The 25169-nt window shown below is 42.4% G+C and overlaps 2 protein-coding genes across 5 annotated transcripts in view; both read right to left on the bottom strand.

The window, feature by feature from the left end:
* Window positions 1-25169, bottom strand: part of llph (LLP homolog, long-term synaptic facilitation factor) — a 152723-nt gene that overhangs the window by 95775 nt on the left and 31779 nt on the right. The gene's annotated exons all lie outside the window — the stretch shown is intronic.
* Window positions 1-25169, bottom strand: part of LOC308079429 (protein PHTF2) — a 50622-nt gene that overhangs the window by 5905 nt on the left and 19548 nt on the right. The window contains exons 3-16 of one of the 4 annotated variants that reach the window (XM_080420905.1): window positions 24924-24980; window positions 15178-15247; window positions 14912-15070; window positions 14344-14509; window positions 8329-8487; window positions 6282-6522; window positions 5731-5859; window positions 5275-5431; window positions 4932-5002; window positions 4344-4469; window positions 4122-4207; window positions 2924-3116; window positions 2248-2379; window positions 531-623 (exon numbers count right to left, since the gene is read on the bottom strand). In XM_080420905.1, the coding sequence (XP_080277031.1) occupies window positions 531-623; window positions 2248-2379; window positions 2924-3116; window positions 4122-4207; window positions 4344-4469; window positions 4932-5002; window positions 5275-5431; window positions 5731-5859; window positions 6282-6522; window positions 8329-8487; window positions 14344-14509; window positions 14912-15070; window positions 15178-15247; window positions 24924-24980 (1839 nt within the window). Of the gene's footprint in view, window positions 1-530; window positions 624-2247; window positions 2380-2923; window positions 3117-4121; window positions 4208-4343; window positions 4470-4931; window positions 5003-5274; window positions 5432-5730; window positions 5860-6281; window positions 6523-8328; window positions 8488-14343; window positions 14510-14911; window positions 15071-15177; window positions 15248-24594; window positions 24713-24923; window positions 24981-25169 lie in introns of those variants that run through there. The other 3 variants (XM_080420906.1, XM_080420907.1, XM_080420908.1) reach the window with 3 other exon arrangements.

The raw sequence follows: 25169 nt of genomic DNA, 5'->3' as shown, positions 1-25169 counted from the left end.
ATTTGCTCAGAGGACTTTCAACTGATTTCCATTGATGAAATTCATTTACAAATTTCCAACCTTAACCTCTAACCATCACCACTACATGCTTAACCTTAACTGAACTCTAATTCTAACCCTTAACAGGCCCTGACAGATAGAAAGTGTCAATGAACCTCCCGTCAATTGAGGCCAATATAATTGCACCACATTTATTAATAATTTGAACTGCACTGATCAGAATGGAATGAGGGAGGTACTATAAAACATGCATGCACATGTGCGCTCGTGCTGTTCACTTAGGTGTGTACATTCTTTCTCTCGATTCTCTCAATCTGTGCCGCCAGTGTGTCTAAAGCAGTTAAAAACGATGGGTGCGATGAGAGCGCCTGACACCTTCTATGTGCCAGGGCCTTCATTTTAGCCCTAATACAGCCCCTTGAAAAGAGGACCAGCAAAATGTCCTCACTTTCTTCTATTTTCCTCATCTTACTATCCTTGTAACACATGTTTCGCACAAAGATACAGTAGCAGTACAAGTGTACACTCACAGTTACCTGCGCACAGCAGATGAAGACTACAGACAAAGTGAGGAGGAAGGCAGATGACACGATGACATCAACCGAACGCTGAGGACCTCGTCTCTGTAGTACACACACACACACACACACACACACACACACACACACACACACACACACACACACACACACACACACACACACACACACACACACACACACACACACACACACACACACACACACACACACACACACACACACACACACACACACACACACACACACACACACACACACACACACACACACACACACACACACACACACACACACGGGAAGTCAAACAACAAGTCATTCAACTAAAAATGTATCTAGCAAAAAGTTTATCACGCAGGTTAACAAACTCACTTTCTAAGTGTATGCGATTGTGTGTATATTTATAGTGTGTAGATAGTGTCAACAAAAACAAGGAGTAATTTTTTGTATTATCTTTCAATGCCTCAGGAAAGGTCACAGATGTTTTGGCTATCCAGCCTTCATCAGTATGGATAGCAAAAACATTTTAAAATGTATTTTAGTGAACGGAAATGACGGACAGGTTGACAGCTTCCTTTCTGGGATTTCAGGGGGTGTAAATTAAGACTCTATATAGCATTCAGAGATTGTGGAACAGTTGTCTGGCTACGCGAGACTAATGACAATAGAAGAAGAACAAGTCTAAGGGGCGGCCATAGCTGAGTGGTTAGTGAGCCCGCCTAGGGAACCAGCTGGCCCTGGTTGCCCCAGGTTCGATTCCAGGCTATCCCAGCATATGTGCCGATGATATGAAATTTGTCCCTGAGCAAGACTCTTAACCCCAATTGCTCACAGGTTCTCATTGGAAACAAGACCGCAAGGACTTTCATGAACGACCTGTTAAAAGGAATTATCCTTATCCTTTTTTATCTGTACGTAATGTACGTAATCTATGTAATCTGCAGGATTGCTACGTGTAGTGATTGGTCTGCTCATTCTGCCCCACTTTTCAAACAACTTAATATTTTATCAATTTTTAATTTACATAAATACCAAACCTGTAACTTTATTTTCAAAATACTGCTTCAGCCAGATTCATTTTCTTTGCCCTGTAAAGCCTTCTTCCAGTTCAACAGTGATGTGCACCATTTTAATACAAGACAGGCAAATCATTTACATCTCCCAAAGTTCCGTACTGGTCTGTGTCAATTTTCCATCAGGTATAGGGGGGCTCAGCTATGGAACAGCTATATTAATATCTCATCGAAGGCTGCTTTGCCAAATCATTTTAAATATAAGCTAAAAACCCATTTGATTAATCAAATTTAACAACTCCCTGATACATCCACTCTTACACCCAACCACACACACTTGCACCTACACCATTTTATACTAAAATGTATTTTCTCTAGTATTCATACTGTATATCTATTGTTGTATTTGTATTTTTGTATAATTGTATGTATGTTGCCAAATAATTTATTTTTGGTTTCTATTACTTTGTATTTCTTTCTTGTATTTCTTAAGTGAGGTGAGATTAACCTTATAAACCCGAAAGGGTTTTCTAAATCTCACCTGCACATCCAACACAATATTATGCTGTTGCTAAAAATGTGTTGTTTTAAATGTGCAAATAAATAATAAAATAAAATAATACGTAGTTAACCAGAGAACTACAACTATTTGCATGGTAAATGTTTGTAATTTAGCATGAGCAAACTGAGCGCACCTTGAGGTAGGATCGCAGTGAAAGCCACATCTTGATGTTCTGAACTTTCTTCAGCCTAAAGTGAGGAACCTCTGACTTCCTGGCTCTACGGGCAGAGGTCAGGTGACCAAACAGCTTGGCAAACAGCAGCCTCTGAAACACACAAAGAGAAATGTACACATAACCACACAGGAAAACAGGAAAATATGTTGATTATGCTTAGAAATAAGTACAAAAATGTATCATTATGATTATGGGGTCTTCAACAGGGGGTCTGTTTTTGTGTTTACATTAACCACATGAACCCTAGCATCCCTATTCCGAGGGGAACTTTAGCCAAAAAATAGTCGATCTACAAGTAGATCGTCTATTTTCTGCTTTTTTTTTGTTTGGTGTAGAGGGAAAAAGAGCAGACCAGGTACAGAGTGAAGTGGTTAAATGTCTGACACTACACATGAATCCAACATACACAGATAGTTTGGTCAAGCAAGTCTATGAAGCTATCTATGAAATCTATGAAATCGTTTAATCTGCAACACAATTTTATACAATATGCAGTGGGAGGGGTCCCTGCTTCATCCCTCTCACAGCTAAGGGGGTCCTTGGCCAGAAAAAGGTTGACGACCCCCGATGTACACTAAATCACTCTCACGCACACCCTTATGCATGTGAACTCATACTAAACACACACCCTCACCTGTTTGTATGTCCTCTCTGCCACGCTCAGCAGGAAGAAGAACAGCCATATGAGACATACTCGTACCAGGAAGCTCAACGTTACCATGGCGACCACCGTGGCATCCGAACTGGGTGCGCCCCCGAGCGCCACAGACAGCAGTTCTTTGGGCGAGAGCGTGGTCAGCTGATCGGTCTCGTGGTACTGAGCTAGCCTGACAAAATCAAGATTTTCATGATTTGTTTTATTTGTTATCACATAATATGAGTAGACAAGAGTAAAATGATTTGGCTTCGTTCCTCAACATTGTAGCAGCAATAACGAAGATAAATCATTAAGAATAACAACATGTAGTGATAGCTAAGTATGTATATTAATTATAGCACACTTCCGAGGTGCTTGAAGGTGCTGTGTGCATGATACGTTTAAGTATCATTTACATATACAGTACATTATAAACATATATATACGTTATATGTGTATGTACATTCATGTGTGCATACGTGTGCAATCTTCATATGTAGTATCGAAACTGAGTATTCATCCAGACCATGGTGTAAAAGGCTATATATACTTAATATGAGGTTATAAAAAATCTCTCTCTCTCTCCGCGTCAAAGCCCTCATGTTCAAGAATGAGAGGCTTCATTTAAAGTAAATGTGTTTACTGTTTACTTGATCCTTCCTAGTCATTTCTGTTAATAAAGTTATGATTAATTTGTTCAAATGAATTAAAAGATGCCGTTTAAATGCTGTGGGGAGAAGAAGTTGCTCTTTCCGACCCTCTCCTCATCATCATCATATGGATATATTGCTGTTACCATAATCCATACTTGTTGTGCAGAGCTTGCACAGTTGGTGTTTTATCCACCATGTTTTTGTCATTGTCATATACGGTAGGTAACACTAAATCCATAAAGCCTGGATTATACTGTGTTGTACGACAGTGTCGCTCACCGGAAATACAGATCTACAACAACCTCTCAGGGAAGGAGGAAATGAAACTCCTACATCTGTGCCAGAAGTGCACTTACCCACACTATTCCCTCTCAAATTTGGATTTTTTAAAATTTTTAATTAGGTATTTTGGAAAACGAGAATGATTAGAATAGGTCATAAATTATAAAAGGGCAAAAGTCAAAAGTAGATTGTTGAGTCGACTATATTGTTCACATCCTTAATAATAATAAGGCTGACAGGACAGCGGCTGGTGTGCTTACCTGTAAGCGAAGGGTGTCAGGCCAAGAGTGAGTGCAACCACGTTACCAAACATCTGATAACCGATACCAGGAGTATAGAGATTAACCTGGGGGGAGAGAGAGAGAGATTAAGATGAGTTCATGGAGCTCCTCATATTCCTTCCATATAATTCTTCCGTTATTCTCTCTTTTTCCATTCACAATGTCATTCATCCCTCCGTATCTATCTATCTATCTACTCACTTTGTTCATGATCATGCCACTGATCTCCAGGACAGACATGTCAGCCTTCTTACAGTCGTTTCCTTCCCAGACGATAGCGCTCACTCTCTCCAGACCAGGGTTGGTGCTGTGGAGCCACACATGACCCTGTACACACACACACACGGTAAACATTAAAACAAGAACATGTTGCACAAGAGAGGAACTTGTTTGTGTTTCTGTGAATGTGAATGTGTATGTGCGTATGCATGCGAGTGTGTGAATGGGTGTGCCTCCGTGTGTGTATCTGAGAGTTTTAGTCTGTGTTTCAGCGTTTGTTTGTGTGTGTGTGTGTGTGTGTGTGTGTGTGTGTGTGTGTGTGTGTGTGTGTGTGTGTGTGTGTGTGTGTGTGTGTGTGTGTGTGTGTGTGTGTGTGTGTGTGTGTGTGTGTGTGTGTGTGTGTTTTCAGTTTGTGCGTGCGTGCGTGCGTGCGTGCGTGCGTGCGTGCGTGCGTGCGTGCGTGCGTGCGTGCGTGCGTGCGTGCGTGCGTGCGTGCGTGCGTGCGTGCGTGCGTGCGTGCGTGCGTGCGTGCGTGCGTGCGTGCGTGCGTGCGTGCGTGTGTGTGCAGACCTGATGGAAGGGATCATCTCTGTACTCCTTCTTGGTGGGGGGGCCGACTGGTGCACCTCCTCCCTCCCCCTCTGTGGACAGCATTAATTTGTGTTAATACTGTCACCATGACAACACCAATCATGATTACTGCATTCTACCAGTCTGTTGCTCAGTATGTGGATTATATGGGTGCTCTTGAGAAAAAACTTTTTTTGAATTATTTTGTATTTTTTTGACTGGTGTCCAAGTAACGTCCGGAATGAGTTTCTTCCCAAATCCAGTCCAAATCAAGCACAATATTAATTTAACCCTTAATGGTACACTACAGTAAAAGGACCAAACGTCTTTGCATGTGGGTTACCTGTCTCGGAGGTGCAGGATGAGCGACACTCTGCACAGTGGAGGAAGTCTTCCCACAGCAGGTCTTCTGTCTCTGACTCGTGACGCGTACTCTCTGAGTCCTGAGTCCTCAGACTGGAACAACGAGAACTACAGCTGGTACCTGACTTAGGAACCTCCTGGAGAAAAGGAGGGAGAGAAGGAGAGAGGGGTGGGGGGTATAATAAGATGGCCATTTTAACCAGTACAATTTGTAATCTGTAGTTATTGTTTTTCAAATGAACTTAAACTGAAAGACAGAGAAAGCAGAAATAGGAGAGATTGGTTACTTATTTTAACCACCTCTAGTCTTAGAGAACTGTTACAACTGAACTTTGACCGCTTGTTTCTGTTTACACACAAATCTCTTTGCCAAAAATAGCCGATCTACAAGCTAAGTTATCTTGTAGATCTGCTGTGTGTGTGTGTGTGTACCTACCTCCACAGCATAGTGTTTCTTGTAGTTGTGTGCAGTCTTGCGGTTGCGTAGTGTGCAGTCTGCCCTGCGGAGGGCGCTGTAGGACGCCTCTGGATCCTCCTCACTGGATGCTTCATCGGATGCAGGCTCCTGACACACACATGCACAAAAATGTGGAAAACTGGTTTAGCCAAACGTAGAGCAGAGAAAGCTATTTAGCCGAGATGTGTGAGTGTGTGTGTGATAAAGAGATGTGTATCTATTACCCTCAGTGTGTGTATGGTTGCGCGTGCGTGTATTTGCAAGTATTGCTACAGTTGTGTGTATGGTTGTGCACCATGTGCATGCACAGTATATATGTCATTTATATATGTACTGTACATAGTTGTGTATGTGTGCATGTTGTGGTTGTGTGTGTGTATGTGTATCGTTATGTAGTTGCGTGTATGTGGTTATGTGTGCATGCATGTGTCGTCGTTATACTGTAGTTGTGCGTATGTGTAGGTTGTGTGTGCGTGTATATGTGTATAGTTATGTAGTTGTGTGTATGTGGTTTCACGCGTCTCTCTCACCTTACTCCCAGGAGGCAGGACCATCCCGGTGCTGCGGGATGCGTGTGTGTGAGTGTGTGTGTGTGGGGCCGCAGCATGGGGGTTCCAGCACGCGTCATCAACTCTAACCAGCGAATCGCAGCCCTTGTCGTGAAGCTGAAGCCCCTCCTCGCTGCTCCTATTGGTCACCCTGCCGTCCAATGACACATAGCCGTTGTCCGTCTCTGTTGCCTTGTCAATGGACAGTTTGGACTTCTTGGATCTAGATGAGAGAAACGAGGATAAAGAGTTGAGGGTTGGGGGGGGCGGGTGGAGGGAGATAGAGAGAGATGCAGAGAGAAAGAATAAGAGAGAAAAACAGACAGATACAGAGTGGAGGAGAGAGTGACTAAACGTCCATGTACATCACTAGGTTAGGTTAAGATCCAGACATGCAAGGCAACAAAACTAACCCAGGCTGCATTCAACAAGACAACTCAGCGGCACATTCAGACCAATGGCTTCATTCCTTCATGGATGAATGAATGGATGGATATAATGCCTTGACAAAACATTAGTGATGGAGCCATGATTAGGACTGACGAATGGACATTCGAACGCGATTATTGATGAGGTAGCTCTGCAAAATCCCTCCATTTCATAGGAAACGGGACGCCAAGCATGTGAAGATCTAGTCTTCCTTTTTTTTTTTGCACAATGAGGTAAAAAGACACTAAACTTGGGTGTTCAACATTAGAAACAATAATATTACAAGTATTGAATTAAAACTTGTTTTTAACCGAATTAGCATTTACAATGACACAAAAGGGGCTCTAAAGTATGTCAATTAATGTTCATTCAAAAGGATAAATTGTCCATTATGATATTAAAACGTCCTAAATGTGACCTGCCAAAATACGGCTTACATCTTCACCCTCCAATAGGATGTAAGCTTACTGTGCAGTGGGGAAGAGAGGGATGTTGCAGCATTTGAAGCATAGAGATGATAGTGCTTTCATGTGGAGTGAGATTTCTGTACGGTGAATACACATTTCCAACCAGGAAGTGCCATATGAACACCTTATTACAGTATATGATAATCTTGTTGAGAAATTGGAATTCAGGATGCAATAAAAAATGTTGTGATGTAGTCACAGTTCAGCCAATCATAAGAGACAGGAACAGTGACATCAACACAAGTTAGATGGCTTTGTTAAAACAGAAAATGTGCTGGTTCAGTGGAAATTAGAAAATAGAAGTTGTTTTGGTGGTGTCAAATCATTCTCTTCTTCTGAATCTTCTTAGGAATCAGTAACAGACCCGTAGGTACTGAATATGAGAAGCTGTACATATGGCAGATAGCTAATCAACTACCGCCATCTTTATTTACATTTTTCAACCAATAAAGCATATGAACATGAACTAGTTGGCCCAGTTTCCAGACGTATTCCAGACTCAGAGAAAACTATGACACATCATCACTTGAAAGCACCATAACTCCGTGGTTTGAAGCAGACTAGCTTTGAATCAGGGTTGAGCTCAAGATCACTTTCAATTCACTCTGATCAAAGTCTGATTCAGGAAACAATGTTCCAGTATTCCACTCGAAAATGGTTAACTCCTCAGCTGTCTGATGGATCTGCTTTATAGAAGAAATGTTTTTATTCATTTTTTTACAACACTTTTTAACTCTCTCAGTGCCAAGCCACGAGTTATCCCGAGTTTTTTCTGAATGCCCTCAGTGCCAGAACGAGTTATCCCGAGTATTTTTTTTTATTAAATATGTTTTTTTGAAGAAAAAAAATCAGAACCCAAGATATCATTATCTGAAGATTTGCAGCTCCATCCACTCCTTGTTTAACTTATAACTGAAAAAGTCTGTATCTCGCTTCCTAAGCACTTTTTTTTTACTTTGAAAAAAACCAAAAAATGTGCTGGCACAGTATGAACATAATCTTTTATTTCATTGGCACTGAGAGAGTTAATAGCGGCCAATTTCAAACCGGAAATAGAATTTCAAACTGGTCTGAGGCCAACCCTGTTTCATTGTGACGCTATTTTCCATAGGCAGGAAAAGTGAAATACACACCCAGCTTTACAGAAACCATGCCAGAAATCTTGGAAGAGAGTGGCCAGGTATGAGGGGCCGGCCGAGTGTGAGTGTGTCGCCCCCTCCTGTGTGTTATCGGTAGTGCTAGAACCGTCGCCTTCCCTATGCACATCCATCTGAGATGCCTTCCTCAACTTCCTTCAACCACAGAAGAAAGAGAAGAAGAGGTGGGGGAGAAAAAAAAAGTGGAGAGAGACTTAAAGCCTAATTTATGCTTCATCGCACACTGGTGTTTCACTCATTAAAAAATTTAAAAAGATTTTCAAGTGATTCTCAAACAGTAAACGTGGTGTGTCACTTGAAAATCTGTTATTTTCAAAAAGCGACACCGGCATGCGACGAAGCATAAATTAGGCTTTTGAAGCAGTGTAGGAAGAGGGCCGATTGAGGCTTTCTTTTTTCCCCCCTTCACTGTTTTCAGTTGAATGGAGTGATGGAAGGATGAGAAGAAAAAGAGACAGAAAGCCACGGAAGTTCTGAAAACTCAAGACATTACTATAAGAAGCTCTGTGTCTCTCTTTCCGCAACATTGCCTTATCGTTCCTTCTGTGTGTGTGTGTGTGTGTGTGTGTGTGTGTGTGTGTGTGTGTGTGTGTGTGTGTGTGTGTGTGTGTGTGTGTGTGTGTGTGTGTGTGTGTGTGTGTGTGTGTGTGTGTGTGTGTGTGTGTGTGTTTTGCAGCAATGATGAATTGTCTTGACAGCGTAGCATGTTTTTAGCCCCCAGACCAAGCAGGTGGCAGCAGCTTTCAGACTGGGACACTTCAAACAGGGATTTTTAACAATCAAACGTAAACACATATAGAGACATGATCACACACATCACACGAGAATTACAGACAAAGAACAAAAATAGCTGCTATTTTTGAACATTTTTGAAAAATCTTGAAAGTGTTTGGAAAATGTTGAATGTTTTTTTATTAACACAAATCTTCTCTTCTGGGGGTCCCTGGCACAAAACATTTTCAGATGGGGGTCTGCGGCCAAATATATATCAATTTGGGGGGTCCTTGACATGAAAAGGTTTGAGAACTACTGGGTTAGGACACCTACTGGTTTACAATAAAGTTATTTTAAGCAAACGGCACACTGGATTGCACACTAGATGCGCCACAATCTTTATTGCAGTTTGGACATTGTTGCAATTACCTCTCTCCACCACTTCTGTGGACTGGCATATATTGGTCAAACCAAGAGACCACTTAAACTCCGTATAGGCGAGCACAAAACTGCTATTCGCACTAACAACCCAGAATATGCCATGGCCAGGCATTATAAATCAGCAAATCATGGCTCTCCAGCATCTCTGAAATTTTGGGGAATTGAAAAAATTTCAGTCCCATCACGGGGTGGAGACATAATTAATAAACTGCTTCGCAGAGAAGCATTATGGATCCATAACCTTGACACCCTAGAACCCAATGGTCTAAATGAAGAACTGAGCCTTTCATGCTTTCTATAGACGGTCCCTGAGGTTTCTTGACTTTGTTTTTGTGTGCTTTGTACTCTTGAGAATGTCCCCCTTTTTTGTGAATTATCTTCTTTGTGAATTATCTCTTTGTTGTGAATAATTATTTAGTCAAATGTATTCTAAATGTTTTTGCATTGGCCTAATTTTGCTTATACACTGTTTTTCTAAACTAACCTTAACAAGGCACTATATGTGTAGACTATTTTCCATATCTTGCAAATATGCTAAATGGTCCACATGCCCAATTCTAAGTCTAATCACCACTGATGGGCGCATCCTTGAGACTGTGACATGCAGTACTAGGTAATTACCACTATACAGAGAGCCATCCACCATTGGTTTATTGAGAGCACAGCCCATGCTCACCTCTGTATATAACTGCTTACCTTGTTGTTGCCACCTATGACTCTGAGGAAGGTCGAAAGACCGAAACGTCAGTCATTCTGTTGTACTTGCACCGATCTAAATAAAAGGCCTAAACTGTCCGTGTTGCTCCAGTGTTCTCTCTTCTGCATATACTGTCCCTACTCCTGTGACGCACCGGACCGGCCGTCTAAGGCTTGAGGCGCAACGGTAGAATCCCTTTGTTCAAGTTCCTGTGGCTACCTGGATTAGCCTCTCTACCTGCTGCTCGCCACCCCAAACAAAAGGACGCGATGGATTTCTTGGAAACCAATCTAAGCCTAACCACCAGTGGTAACACTGAGGTACGATCAGAAACGCTGTCCTTTACTGAAGAACAAGGTGCAAGTATTATTCTTCCACAGTCTCTTTTTAAAGATTTTATCCAACCAACAGTGTCATGTACACCTACTCTCACAAGAGACCTTGAAGATGCAAATAAGACTGAAGCCAGATTCCTCTGGCATTCTATTACACTCTCAGAGTATTGGCGTGAAAAGCGGATTCCTCGCGGACTCCGCTTACACAAAACCCCGTCCTTTGGGATGGATGACAAACATTTTGTACAGCAATGGGAACAGATTCTGAACAAATGTTCAATGGACCTTATGCTTTTAGTTATTCAAAAAAACAAAGCAGAGAGAGATAAAGTGACAGTAAACATTACTAACATTGAGAATGAAATTAAAGCCAAAGTGGACCCGGACACCTACAATGATATAACGAATAACATCACTACCACCGTGTCTGAGTTTGTGAAAGACCTTCAAGCCTACAAGCTGGACAAATACAAGCGTGACATCAAAGACTACGAGGTGGGAACCATATACGATTGGCATGGTAAAAGAAAAGCCTTCAAGAGCCAACGGCGCCCCCCTGCCAAAAACATGAAAGACCTGCTCTCCACAGCCAGCGAGAGGGAATCCTCCGACGACGCTGCCAGTGACGTAGCTGATGCCCATAAAAGGTCCTCCAAACCTCCTTTTCCACACGCCCGCTCTCTACACGCAAAACGAGGAGGGGCACGCGCGGCGGGAGGAGAACCCCCCCCACGACGCTCTCCACGCAACAGGAGACTGTGATCAACCTATCCGACTACAGCCTCACAGAACAAGAAAAGACTGTTCTTAGTAAAGGTCTCACCTTTGCTCCTACAAACACTGTTGACCCTTTTACTCTCAAGGTAGATACCTTTAAATTTCTCCGTATATTACACTTGAAACATTTCTTCTCTAGACCTAATGCTTTTAACAGCAATAGTGTCAGTAGCTGTAATCCCAATGTAAATGAATCTGTACCTGAGATTGTCAGAGAACCCACTCCTTTTAAAAAGAAGTCATCTTTCCTTCCCACATCTAATCTTAGTCCTTCCATTTTAACTTTTGGTCAATTGGTAGAACATGACCTGGCTAAAAAGTGCCTAAAAATTAAAGGTAAACCCAACATGACCAAAACTGAAATGGAAGCCATACATGACCTTGAAGTAAGAAATGACATCATTATACGCCCAGCCGATAAAGGTGGTGCAGTAGTAGTCATGAGTTTGGATAAATACAACTTGGGTATTTTAGGTCAGCTCGCTGACACCAACCACTACACCCCTCTACCCTCAAACCCCACTACTAAAGTTAAAACTAAGATTGATGGCTTTATTGATGCGTCTCTTAAGAGAGGCTTTATCACAGACAAGGAAAAGAAATTTTTGATCAAAGATCACCCTGTGTGCCCAGTAATTTATGGTGTTCCTAAAATTCACAAAACCCTAGAGAACCCCCCCCTCCGCCCCATTGTGTCCTCCATAGGCAGTCTTACTGAGCCCTTGTCTCAATATGTTGATCATTTTTTGAGAAAACATGTGTTAAATTTGCCTTCATATCTTGGGGACACCACTGACGTTCTTAATCTGGTTCATAATTTGAAATGTGAACATGCTGACACCATCTTAGCTTCACTCGATGTAACGAGTCTGTATACATGCATACCGCATGATGTGGGTTTAGAAGCCATCTCCCATTATTTAGATACACGCCCGGCACACATCATGCCCCCCTCAGCTTTCTTGACTGAAGTAGCTGAGATTATTTTGTCTAACAACTTCTTCAAGTACTCTGGTAATTTTTATTTGCAATGCCAGGGGACTGCTATGGGTAGTGCATTTGCCCCGTCATATGCCTGTCTGGTCATGGGTTTCTGGGAAGAACGATTTATACACAATCCTGTAAATAACACATTTCTCCCTAAAATAGCTCTTTGGCGCCGGTACATTGATGATGTGCTCTTGATCTGGAAGGGCACCGTAGATGAGCTGCAAGCGTTCCTCCTCTATGTAAACTCCACCACTAGGTACTTAACTTTTACCTTGGAGTTTAACAATAATGAAATTAATTTTCTAGACCTCACCATCTTTAAAAGTACTGATGGTTTGTTTGACACCACTATTTACCGTAAACCACTCAGTAGGAATACTTTACTAAGAGCGAATAGCAACCATTCTAAACAACTCATACGGAATATTCCTATTGGCCAATATCTGCGTCTTAGGCGTAACTGCAGCTCCACCACAGACTTTGAATTAAAAGCCACAGAGCTCACTAATCGCTTCACAGAAAGAGGTTATAATCCAATGGACCTAGACGCAGCATATGACAGAGCCCTACATACAGACAGAACGTCCCTACTAACAAAAAAACCTAAACAGACACCCACTCGGCTCTGTTTCTCAACACAATATTCTCCAGCGGCAGGGCTAATTAAGAATGCTTTCCTAAAACATTGGCACGTTTTAAAAAGTGATCCTAAACTTGTCAAAATGTGTAATGATCCTCCTCTCTTCTCTTTCAGACGCTCCAGAAGCCTCAGAGACCGTCTTGTCCACTCGGACATGAACACACCCTCCCCCCCTACCTGGCTCCCTAGTCCCCCAATGGGTTTTTATAAATGTGGCAACTGCGCCCAATGCTCTAACTCAACGAATGCTAAATTCTTTACCCATCCACGTACAGGCAAAAAATATAAAATATCCTCATTTATAAACTGTAACTCAACCCATGTGGTATATATGCTCAAGTGTCCCTGTGGACTGGCATATATTGGTCAAACCAAGAGACCACTTAAACTCCGTCTAGGCGAGCACAAAACTGCTATTCGCACTAACAACCCAGAATATGCCATGGCCAGGCATTATAAATCAGCAAATCATGGCTCTCCAGCATCTCTGAAATTTTGGGGAATTGAAAAAATTTCAGTCCCATCACGGGGTGGAGACATAATTAATAAACTGCTTCGCAGAGAAGCATTATGGATCCATAACCTTGACACCCTAGAACCCAATGGTCTAAATGAAGAACTGAGCCTTTCATGCTTTCTATAGACGGTCCCTGAGGTTTCTTGACTTTGTTTTTGTGTGCTTTGTACTCTTGAGAATGTCCCCCTTTTTTGTGAATTATCTTCTTTGTGAATTATCTCTTTGTTGTGAATAATTATTTAGTCAAATGTATTCTAAATGTTTTTGCATTGGCCTAATTTTGCTTATACACTGTTTTTCTAAACTAACCTTAACAAGGCACTATATGTGTAGACTATTTTCCATATCTTGCAAATATGCTAAATGGTCCACATGCCCAATTCTAAGTCTAATCACCACTGATGGGCGCATCCTTGAGACTGTGACATGCAGTACTAGGTAATTACCACTATACAGAGAGCCATCCACCATTGGTTTATTGAGAGCACAGCCCATGCTCACCTCTGTATATAACTGCTTACCTTGTTGTTGCCACCTATGACTCTGAGGAAGGTCGAAAGACCGAAACGTCAGTCATTCTGTTGTACTTGCACCGATCTAAATAAAAGGCCTAAACTGTCCGTGTTGCTCCAGTGTTCTCTCTTCTGTCTAATATGTGGTGTTTACAACAAGTCAGGGCCAGGGATTGTTACTTCAATCAATAATAAGTGCACTAACAAACAACATAGTAATCCAACTAACATACTAATCATATTTCAGATACACAGTCAAATGCTGTACAGTGTTAATTTAATTATTTATGAATTTCATTCCTTCATTCATTCATTCAAGTGTAACCAAATGGATCCCTCCCCCCCATCCCTCAGTCCTCAAGGGTTACCTGCGTCTTTTGCCCCCACTACTGGAAGCAGGTTTGGGGGTCCGTGTGGAGACAATCTGACAGTGAACTGTCCCCAGCAGCAACATGAGCCAGATGGCTCCAAACACCTCGGTAGCTGGTATCCCATGATGCAGTGGGAGAGAAGCGTACAGTCCCGCAGCCGCAGCTATGGGTGAGAAGAGAGCATGTGTGGAAAACACAGAGAGAGAGAGAGAGAGAGAGAGAGCAGTGGAGATATGGAGAAAGAGAGAGAGGGGGGAGTGGAGAGAAAGGTGTAAAGAGATAAGAGGGGATAGAAAGAGAGAGAGAGATGGGATGAGTTAGCTTTTTTTTCAGAGCTGGAAAAATGTCAACATGAGAAAAGAGCATCTGGTGTACTGTGTGTGTGTGTGTGTGTGTGTGTGTGTGTGTGTGTGTGTGTGTGTGCATGCATTTACAGAAGAAAACAAAACAGGCACATCCTGTGCTCTCAACAATAACAAGTCCATATTTTCAACATGCTCTCTCTCTCCGTCTGTCTGTCTGTCTGTCTGTGTCACACACACACACACGCACACGAGCACTCTACCTTGCAGCAGATACAGGGCCAGTAGCAGCAGGAAGATGGTTCTGGAGGTCACCTGGATCCACCATCTGTAGAAGAAAGGGAAAAACACCACCCTGACGATGCCCTTCCTGGTCAGAGACGTCCACGGACTCTCTGGTTTGGCCTTAGCAAACGCTGATCCTGGACAGACATGAGGACAAGTACAATATAAACACTGAGCCTGGACGGACATGAGGACATAAGTGGTGATACATGGGAAAGACACACACACACAAAAGTTTGCCCACCTCTAACCAGGTCCACATCTATGAGGTCTGATTTGACGTGACCCGTCTTCTTTGGTTTATTTCTCAAACCCTGAAGAAAGAGAGAGACATAGAGTTAGACTGGCAGAGAGAGAAAGAGAGAGACATAGAGTTAGACTGGCAGAGAGAGAAAGAGAGAGACATAGAGTTAGACTGGCAGAGAGAGAGAGAGAGAGAGATAGAGAGAGACTGGCAGAGAAAAAGAGAGAGACAGAGAGACAGAGAGAGAGAGAGAGAGAAAGAGACTGGCAGAGAGAAAGAGAGACAGAGAGAGAGAGAGATACAGTATACCGTTACTATAGTAACTGCACAGCATGGGGGTCTACTCGTGCGTGTTACGCCCTCAAGCACACCTGTGCACACACACCATGCATTCAGTAGGAGGTTTCTACACAGGAAGCTTGGGCGAAATGGAAATCTGCTCTGTGTAACTATTCTATGAGGATTATTTTGTGCAATCAAATATATTTGACAGAAAACATTTAGCACGGCAATCAAGATACAATTTTATCATAATGTGTTGCTTTAAATAAAATATTTCAGATATTTCAGTCAAAGATTTGCTCTTAATTGCACAATATAGACACAAAATAACCCCCGTGCTATACCACATTCCACATTCAAAGAAGAAAACTCACACTCCAATCACTCGTTCATACAAACTTGTTTATTTTAAAAAGGGTTTGAGGTGACTGTGTAGGCTCAGCCAGTGCACCGACCAGATCATTGCCAATCTGGGAACCCAAATCCAACTGAAAATGAAAAACAGCGACCTCTGCTGTTTGTTCTATGTCTGTTGGCTCTGGGCGGAAGAAAACGTAACGCTAGTGCGCAAGGAAACCGGGGTTTAGAGGTCTGCCTTCAGCTTTCACTTCCGGTGGGTGCCACTATGTTTTCATTCCCACTAACAATATTTCTACACGGAACACTAACACCACTTCTCCCAGAGAACATGGATCGTTTTGGTTATAAGCCCACTTGTTTCTATGATGAAAGAGTAAGTTAAAATGTGAATATCTTTCCGTGGTTTTGTCTGCTCCGCGGACGCTATTGTTAAATTAGTTTGGGTTTGTTTCGAGGGGGAAAGATCGACGGACATGTGAATCCCGCCCACTACATTTAATTGGGTAAAGCGCGGCCTGCTTCCTGATCTGAATGCGCACACGTTATGACGAACCTCCCCGACAGATTCCAACGCAGTGCAGAATCTGTTCTTGAGAGATTAGATCATTGCTGACGGGCAGAAAGCTTGTAACTCCATATTTATTTTGTACCCCTCCCCCCACTCATAAATGAATACCCTATTGTATAATAATAATTCTCTTTTAAGAGCAGAGTCACGTGCTTAACAGAAGAAACGTACTACATCATATGACAGCGTCACACAAGTGGCAAAAATAGCCAATCAACAAGCACACAATGCGCCCCACTGTGATGTGTGCTTACCACCCTGTATAGCGTATAGATCTGCTACTTGAGCTATTCATTTTAATTATTAATTTTGAACATTTTGCCTATGATTCCCAAAATAAGGGTACCATGTTGAAAGTGGTTAAGACTGTCAGTGGGATTTATAAATATTAAACCAATGAAAAGTATTAACAACAGCTTGTGACTAAATAACCTTTGGTTTCCCGTCTCTTTACTACAGTGTAGAGACCTACCGTGCACACTGCACAGTGTAGAGTAGACCTACATTTAACAGTGTATATAAAAAAAGTATAAAAATAATAACAAAATGTTAATCACCAAACTGACACGAACACTAGGTTAATAATACATATTGATTAAATGTGTTTCCTGTTTACTGATTGTTAAGGTAGGGCAAGTGATATTTTTAAGGTAGTGCAAGTGATATTTTTTGGTTAAAACTAAAAGTTTTTTGTTAAAATGTTAAAGCACTATATTCTGATCAGCGTCATCCCAAAGCCTATACCACTTGTGCAAGGATGCGCTGGGATTGGCCAGTAGCCACTTTGAGTGGCAGTTGGGGCAAACGCTCACCCCAAAACATGATTTATGATTCTGTGCCTTAGTATCGGTACATAACTCGGACGGCACCGAGTCGGCTCAAGCGAACTTCGCAACATTCGGCACGCCGACTCGCTCGCTTTAGCTCGCTCTGCGCTGCCTCTCGTGGCTCAAGTTCGCTTGAGACGGTGCGCCTCCGTCCCGGTCAAAAGCTATAGAGCACCGAAGTCTGACGTCACTGCCACTTAGAGGGCGCTGTTCCACGGGTTCGTGGCTTTATTTTTCGTGTTGAAATCCCCATTTGGGAATCTTAGATCACGTCATATAAGAACTGTGTTCCAAACATAAACACACCACCCTGGCGTTTTTGTCAGGGGGGTGGCTCTGCATCGTTTATGATATTCATTCATATTTGATACAGTCCGTTTCTGGCGAAAATTGAATTAATTCTGCCTTAAAAGTCTTAAGAACTACTACTTCCGGGTCTGAAATCACTGTCCCCACAGCAGCCGCGTTCATGGGAAATGTAGTCTTTGGGTTGTTTGACTCGTTTCTAGTGTTCTAGTGTTACTCTTTGGGTAAATGTGTACATTTACACCTTTCAGTCGATGCTTCATATATCCATACGAGTAAAAACGCCAGGGTGGTGTGTTTATTTTTGGAACACAGTTCTTATATGAAGCGATCTAAGATTCCCCAATGAGGATATCAATACAAAAAGTTAAGCCATGAACCTGCGGAAAGCGCCCTCTACTGGCAGTGACCTCAGGACTTCGGTGCTCTATTCTTTATCGGCCCAAAAAAATGTCCGCAGTTGTTGTAGGCGAGAGGCAGTTCCGCGTGCGTCACAGAAGGGGGACGTGGTTTTTGGTAGACGAGAGGCAGTTCCGCGTTAGTCACAGAAGCGGGGTGTGGTTATAGCACAAGCGGTATAAGCTTCAGATGTCGCTTCTGATCATTGCCATAGTATAGAGTGTTTGTTTAGTAACAGGGGTCCCCCCCCCCCATCTCTCCAGCTCTTTAACAGAAAATACTTTTCAGGTTGGTGACAACATTTCAGCCAATCGGGAGAGAGTACCCATTTATCAGCTTCAAATTTATAGTGTTCCAGTTCCAATTGTGTCTGCTCATTTCTTTGTGTCATCACTTCCAATTTATCTTATATGTGTCACTTATAATTCTGGGCAAACGTTTCCGGGCAAACGTCTAATTTCTCTTTTGGGTCCTGAGCTAAAAAGTTTGGGAAACACTGTAGGCTAATAAACTATCTCCTAGAGCAGGCTGACATAAAATACAGTACAGAATACACACCTACACATTCAAACACAATTCTGACTTGTTATTGTGACTTGGTATGTTTGGTGTGTGAATTATCTGCGTTTATGAGCCTGGCAACAACACTCCTGTAGCACCCTGGTTTCCTGTGCGAAGTGTTACTTCCTCCTTTGTTATCTAGGGCTGTGTGCACATCTATGTGTGTGCGTGTGCGTGCGGTGTGTGTGTGTGTGTGTGTGTGATTGTACAGTACATACGTGTGTATTTGTGTTGGTTGAACCAGACTGAGATAAAGAACCAGACTGAGATTTTAAGAAACTGTTCTAAGTAACACCGTTAATTAGTTTGAAACCAGCGTGATTCCAAAAGCCACTCAGAAGTATTTTGTGGTGTGTGTGAACTCTGCTTTGTGTGTCATTAGGATTAACAACAACTAGACTACGGTGAGACAAATTCCTTTAATGAACCTCATAACATGCTATAAAGTGTTTGTGTTAACTCATGAGTCATGGTCTGTTGAAAGGCTTGTTGCAAGTGAAGTAGAATAACGTAATGAACATTAAGAGGGATGTTGAAGAGGCTGGAGTGTGGCTACAGTACATGGGGAGCTGGGTGCCTGATTGGCATGCACCGATATTGACACAGTGGCCAATCATGATTGAGCTTATCAGCGAATGGTCTGATATATAGAGGCTCTTATCTTTTAATGACACACTGACTCAACCAATACCAGAGAGAGAGAGAGAGAGAGGGGGGGGGGGCATGTATTTCCGTGCTTGTGCATCTGCATTTGTGCATCTGTGTGTGTGCATGCGCACGTGTGCTGCATTTCTTTGTGTGTGCGTATAGGCGGTACAAGCAGTAGGTCAATACAGTAGCTTCCTCTTAACAGTAGATGTACCATTGCAGTCAAAACACTTCTTCTCCAGACTGACGTGAAATAGACAGAGCAGGTGGTCACATATATTAGGGAGAGCCTAATCTCTGAATGCTATATAGAGTCTGGAACTACACCTCCCGAAATCCGAGAGAGGAAACTGGCACTTCCGTTCACAAAAATACACTTTAAAATATCTTTACATTTTACTTTTAAATTTCCATTTCTGCTAAGCAGCGAGCTAAATATACTTAGATGATTTGTATTCATATTAGGATACATTTGTGCGACTGTAAAGACGAAACGGAAGTGGGGAGGAGGCTTCACATCCGGTTTATATTCTCATCATGATCAGAGCTTCCGAGTCCCAGACTGTATGACCGGAAACATTTGAAAATTGTGGGAGGCAATAGTCTGGCCACGCGAGACTAGGGAGAGCCTGAACCTAAGAACTCTCAGTAACAAGGTGGTCTCTGTAAGCAGTGGATTCCCCTCCTGCCTTCTCATTCCGTGTGTACAAAATATTACACCTGAAAATTTGGTTGTTTGTATGCATACTGTAGGTGTATTATCAGGGACGTGCACATATAGACTCTAGGTGGTGCTAGAGCACCTGCCCTTTGCCCTCTTGACCAGAAGTGCCCTTTAAAAAAAAAAAAAAATTAATTATTTTTTTTCAGTTTACAGTATGTAGCCCATGGTGACATAGATCAATTCTGGATTAAAAGCTTCTAATATATTAACAATTCCCCAAAATGTGCATTGCAATTTTCTTCTATAAATCTCACACTACTAGGGCAGCCGGCGGTTCAGCGCGCCGCGCAAGGTGCCCTTTTTTTTTTACTTGAAATGTCTGTGCACGCCACTGTGTATTATATTATATATATATGTGTAGTGTGTATTATTATACATGTGTATTATAAGATCTTGTGAGCAGTGCCAATCTACCGGTACTTATAATCAATCTGACCAACTTCCTCCAGGATTTTATGGCTTCTAATCTACACAAGGGCCCTTTTCTAGTCCGTTTGTGAAGTTGGCAGTTGAAATTTGCACTCCATCAGCCACTGGACGGAAACCCTATTTTTTTGCTTCCCTCTGTATAGTTTAAGGAAGAGTTTAAAAGGAGGATGGTTCACTACTAGCTTCCTAGCTACCACAACCATACAAATACCAACCAGTGGAGCTTTGACCAATGGTGCTCTTCTAACACATCTTAACAGATGGGGCCAGTTTGAAAACACCTCACAAACTGGGCAAGTCAATCACAGCACCCTTAGCACTATGGCTATACAGTATATAGCCTATAGTCTCTTATCTTTATATCCTTCATAGACAGGGTAAATTCCCTGATTCCCTATACTCCTTAATTACTCTGGGTTCCTTGTACTATCATTGATCTAGGAACTGACACTTGTACTACTGTTGCATTCTTTGGCATTTTGCCATGACACATGATGTCTGATGTAACAATTCATTGTGCTGTAGACACAAAGTGCTGGTGTGTATATCAGGGGAAAAGGGTATGTTGGCAGCTGAGGGCAGTTATGAGTGACTGCCAAATACCTAATATACAAACTCTACTCTAATGATGTCATTACAAAGGACAAACAAATAGCGGTAGTTGCCTATCACCATCAGCAGGTGGCATCTGAATAGTGTGTCAATGTTTGACTGTGTGTGTGTTTTTTCTTCATTTAGTGAGACAGACGGTATAGAGCTGAGAAGGAGACAGTGATAGATGGTATACGGTAGAACAGCTGAGGGGGAGACAGTATAAGAGAGAAGGTAGGACTGGGCAGCTGAGGGGGAGACAGTATAAGAGAGAAGGTAGGACAGCTGAGAGGGAGACAGTATAAGAGAGAAGGTAGGACAGCTGAGAAGGAGACAGTATAAGAGAGAAGGTAGGACAGCTGAGAGGGAGACAGTATAAGAGAGAAGGTAGGACAGCTGAGAGGGAGACAGTATAGGAGAGACAGATGGTAGGACAGCTGGGAGGGAGACATTATCGGAGACACAGACGGTAGGACAGCTGAGGGGGAGACAGTATAAGAGAGAAGGTAGGACAGCTGAGAGGGAGACAGTATAGGTGAGACAGATGGTAGGACAGCTGGGAGGGAGACATTATAGGAGAGACAGACGATAGGACAGCTGAGGGGGAGACAGTATAAGAGAGAAGGTAGGACAGCTGAGAGGGAGACAGTATAAGAGAGAAGGTAGGACAGCTGAGAGGGAGACAGTATAAGAGAAGGTAGGACAGCTGAGGGGGAGACAGTATAAGAGAGAAGGTAGGACAGCTGAGAGGGAGACAGTATAAGAGAGAAGGTAGGACAGCTGAGAGGGAGACAGTATAAGAGAGAAGGTAGGACAGCTGAGAGGGAGACAGTATAAGAGAGAAGGTAGGACAGCTGAGAGGGAGACAGTATAGGTGAGACAGATGATAGGTCAACTGGGAGGGAGACACTATAGGAGAGACAGACGATAGGACAGCTGAGGGGGAGACAGTATAGGTGAGACAGATGATAGGTCAACTGGGAGGGAGACACTATAGGAGAGACAGACGATAGGACAGCTGAGGGGGAGACAGTATAAGAGAGAAGGTAGGACAGCTGAGAGGGAGACAGTATAAGAGAGAAGGTAGGACAGCTGAGAGGGAGACAGTATAAGAGAGAAGGTAGGACAGCTGAGGGGGAGACAGTATAAGAGAGAAGGTAGGACAGCTGAGAGGGAGACAGTATAAGAGAGAAGGTAGGACAGCTGAGAGGGAGACAGTATAAGAGAGAAGGTAGGACAGCTGAGGGGGAGACAGTATAAGAGAGAAGGTAGGACAGCTGAGAGGGAGACAGTATAAGAGAGAAGGTAGGACAGCTGAGAGGGAGACAGTATAGGAGAGACAGACGGTAGGACAGCTGGGAGGGAGACATTATAGGAGAGACAGACGGTAGGACAGCTGAGGGGGTGACATTATAGGAGAAACAGACGGTAGGACAGCTGAGAGGGGGACAGGAAAGACAGAGGGCTCTGATCTGATTTACTATGCAGCCTATCTAAAACAACAACCAAAGAAGAAATCATGTAATATTTGAAGAGGTGAACATTTTGCACCAAGCAATAACTGGTTCAGGCAGCTTTGTAACGAGCCTATAAACAGAGGAATAAACAGCTTGCAGAGGTGAGAAGGTGATGCAGCTGCACCATGCTAGTATGAAGGCTAGTAGCCAGAACATCTACAGGACAGCTGGACGACCAAGGTCACAGCACTGTGTGAGGCAGAGAGAGAGGGAGCGAGGAAAGAGGTGGAGGGCTAGAACGGGGTGATAATCTAAGAGAACAAAGATAATATAAATATATATATATATATATATATATATATATATATATATATATATATATATATATATATATATATATATATTTATAAAACATATAAATTGTATGTTTATACATTTTACATTATCCTATTATTTTATATTATTACATGGCTTGGTTGAATGATTGATTCTGATTGGTCAATCGCTGAATTCAGCTGTGTTTTATTTTTGGATAACAGACTGTTGTCTAATCAAAGACTCAGAGCACCTGCTCATATCAACCTGCGCTGCTTGATTTTATGCTGTATCCAACATGACAGCCATGTAAACAAAAACACCATGTCATTTACAGCTAAACTTTGCTTTCAAGAAATAAAATAGGGTTTAAGTGGTTAACTTTACTAAAGATAGAAGAAGAGAGGTGAGGGTCTGAGCAAACAGGTGAGGTACATGCACACACGCACGCGCACACACACACACACACACACACACACACACACACACACACGTACGTTGTAAATGCATCTCAAATCATTAACGGTGGTAGTTACAACGGGTGTGGACGTTAGGATGTTATAAAAACACGACTGCACAGTAGCAGCTGTATTACTAATAAACCATGCTAATGACCACAACATCAGTAAAGACCAAACTAGTAAGCACACCCAAAATAACTGCAACCTGAGGGCTAACCGCTCAAAAAGAAAAACTTAAAATTTTAGATTTTTTGAGCAACATGACAAAGTATGAATTAGGCTTTAATCCAAACTTAGCATTCCTATGATGTGGCAAAAACAAATCTACAAGCTCACAATACGTTGTGAGCTTGAAGATCAGATATTTTCGGCGAAGATATTTAGTGTAGAGCAGGAGGGGGCCTAGTATAGAGCCCTTGGGAATCCGGTGATCATCTACGTATAGGGTTTAATTGGAAAAGTGAAATTGCAGATTCCTCTGACAGTAAAATCAGGTTATATCTTATGTAAGAGGGAAAGAGACAGATAGACACATAGACAGCATGTCTTGTAGACCTCTGAAATGTCTTCTATGGTCGTTGTATTGAGCAGAGACCCTGACTGCAGCTGAATATCCGAGTAAAGGCCAATACATGCTCCTTACGATGTCGGATTCGGACAGGCTTCAGTTCAAAGAGTCAGGACATCTGGGGGTGCACGAGTTCTAAGAAAACGCTCTGAGACCGCTCATCCGATGTTCGGAATGGCGTCAATTTGTAGTTCTATCACCTCCCTTTCCGACAAAAACATTCTGACATCGGAAGGAGCATGTATTGAGCTTAACTGTACCCAGCAGCAGCCAATCAAATACTAGTATTACTACATGTCACACATGTAAGCAATTCCCACTGTAGTTGACCTCAAAACTGTTTTTGTCCCCGCAACCAATTGGTTCACCATGACTTGCCAACTCGGACGCCGTGTTCGGTGACGTGCCATTGGCTGCTCGGTTTGGGTACTCGCTCAAGGTACTCTCGAAGCCTAAGCTTCGCTATCGGCATGCTTGCCTTGTGAATATGTTGTAAACCCTTGCACATATTGCAGGATGTTAAGTGAACCTAAACGAGCGCTCCCAATGCGGTGGTGATCACAGCCTTCCGGTGCAGTGCAGTGCATGTGCAATGGAGAATTCTACTGTGTAGATTGGGGGTCTAAAGGCCTAAAGACCCCCTTGGTGGTCCCCGGAACAGACGTTGAGAAGCACTGATCTAGCACTCAACTGTGCAGCAGTTATCTAGCAGTCAACTAGCCATCAGCCAAGCTAACCATCTGCCATATGACAGTAGCTCACCAATGTGACTGTTTTACACACAGAAAACCAGGAAATGACCGGGCATCCAACCAATCAAATCAATCAATCACTCAATCAACATCTACCGCTACAGTATGGGTGAGCAGAAGTGCATTGTGGGATACAGGAGGGAGACCTCCTGCCAGGTGGTGTACTCACCAATCTAATAAACTGTTGGAGAGATGGAGAACAAGAAGGAAAGATAGATATAATGGATGGAAGCATGGACGGAAGCATGGACAAGGAGGAGAAGAACGATGGAGAGATGTCAGCCAGCCGGGAGAGGGGCAGAAAGGAAAGAGTTAAAAGATAAAAGATTTCAAAAAATAAAATACACAGGAAAAATTAAAACAACTGTCATGGAGAGAGAGAGAAAAGGAGGGAGAAAAAAATAAAAAAATAAAGAATGAATGACAAACCAACACTGAAATTAGAGGAGCATGTGCTATAAAATAGAGTAGAAATGAGTAGAGTAGAAGCAGACTTACTTTTATTTCTCGTTGTTCTACTGACTTCTCCCATATCTGCTGGTCATATGCGCCAATCTGAAACACACACACACACACACACACATACACCAGAAAGTGGATTAAAACATTATTAAAACCGAGAAAGCATCCGTGTCATTTTAGAGAGAGATATATATATATATATATATATATATATATATATATATATATATATATATATATATATATATATATATATATATATATATATATAGCACATTGGTT

The sequence above is a fragment of the Gymnoscopelus braueri genome (genome assembly GCF_963280865.1).
Source record: "Gymnoscopelus braueri genome assembly, chromosome: 23".
Taxonomy (NCBI): Eukaryota; Metazoa; Chordata; class Actinopteri; order Myctophiformes; family Myctophidae; genus Gymnoscopelus; species Gymnoscopelus braueri.
This window is presented reverse-complemented; position numbering and strand designations above follow the sequence as displayed.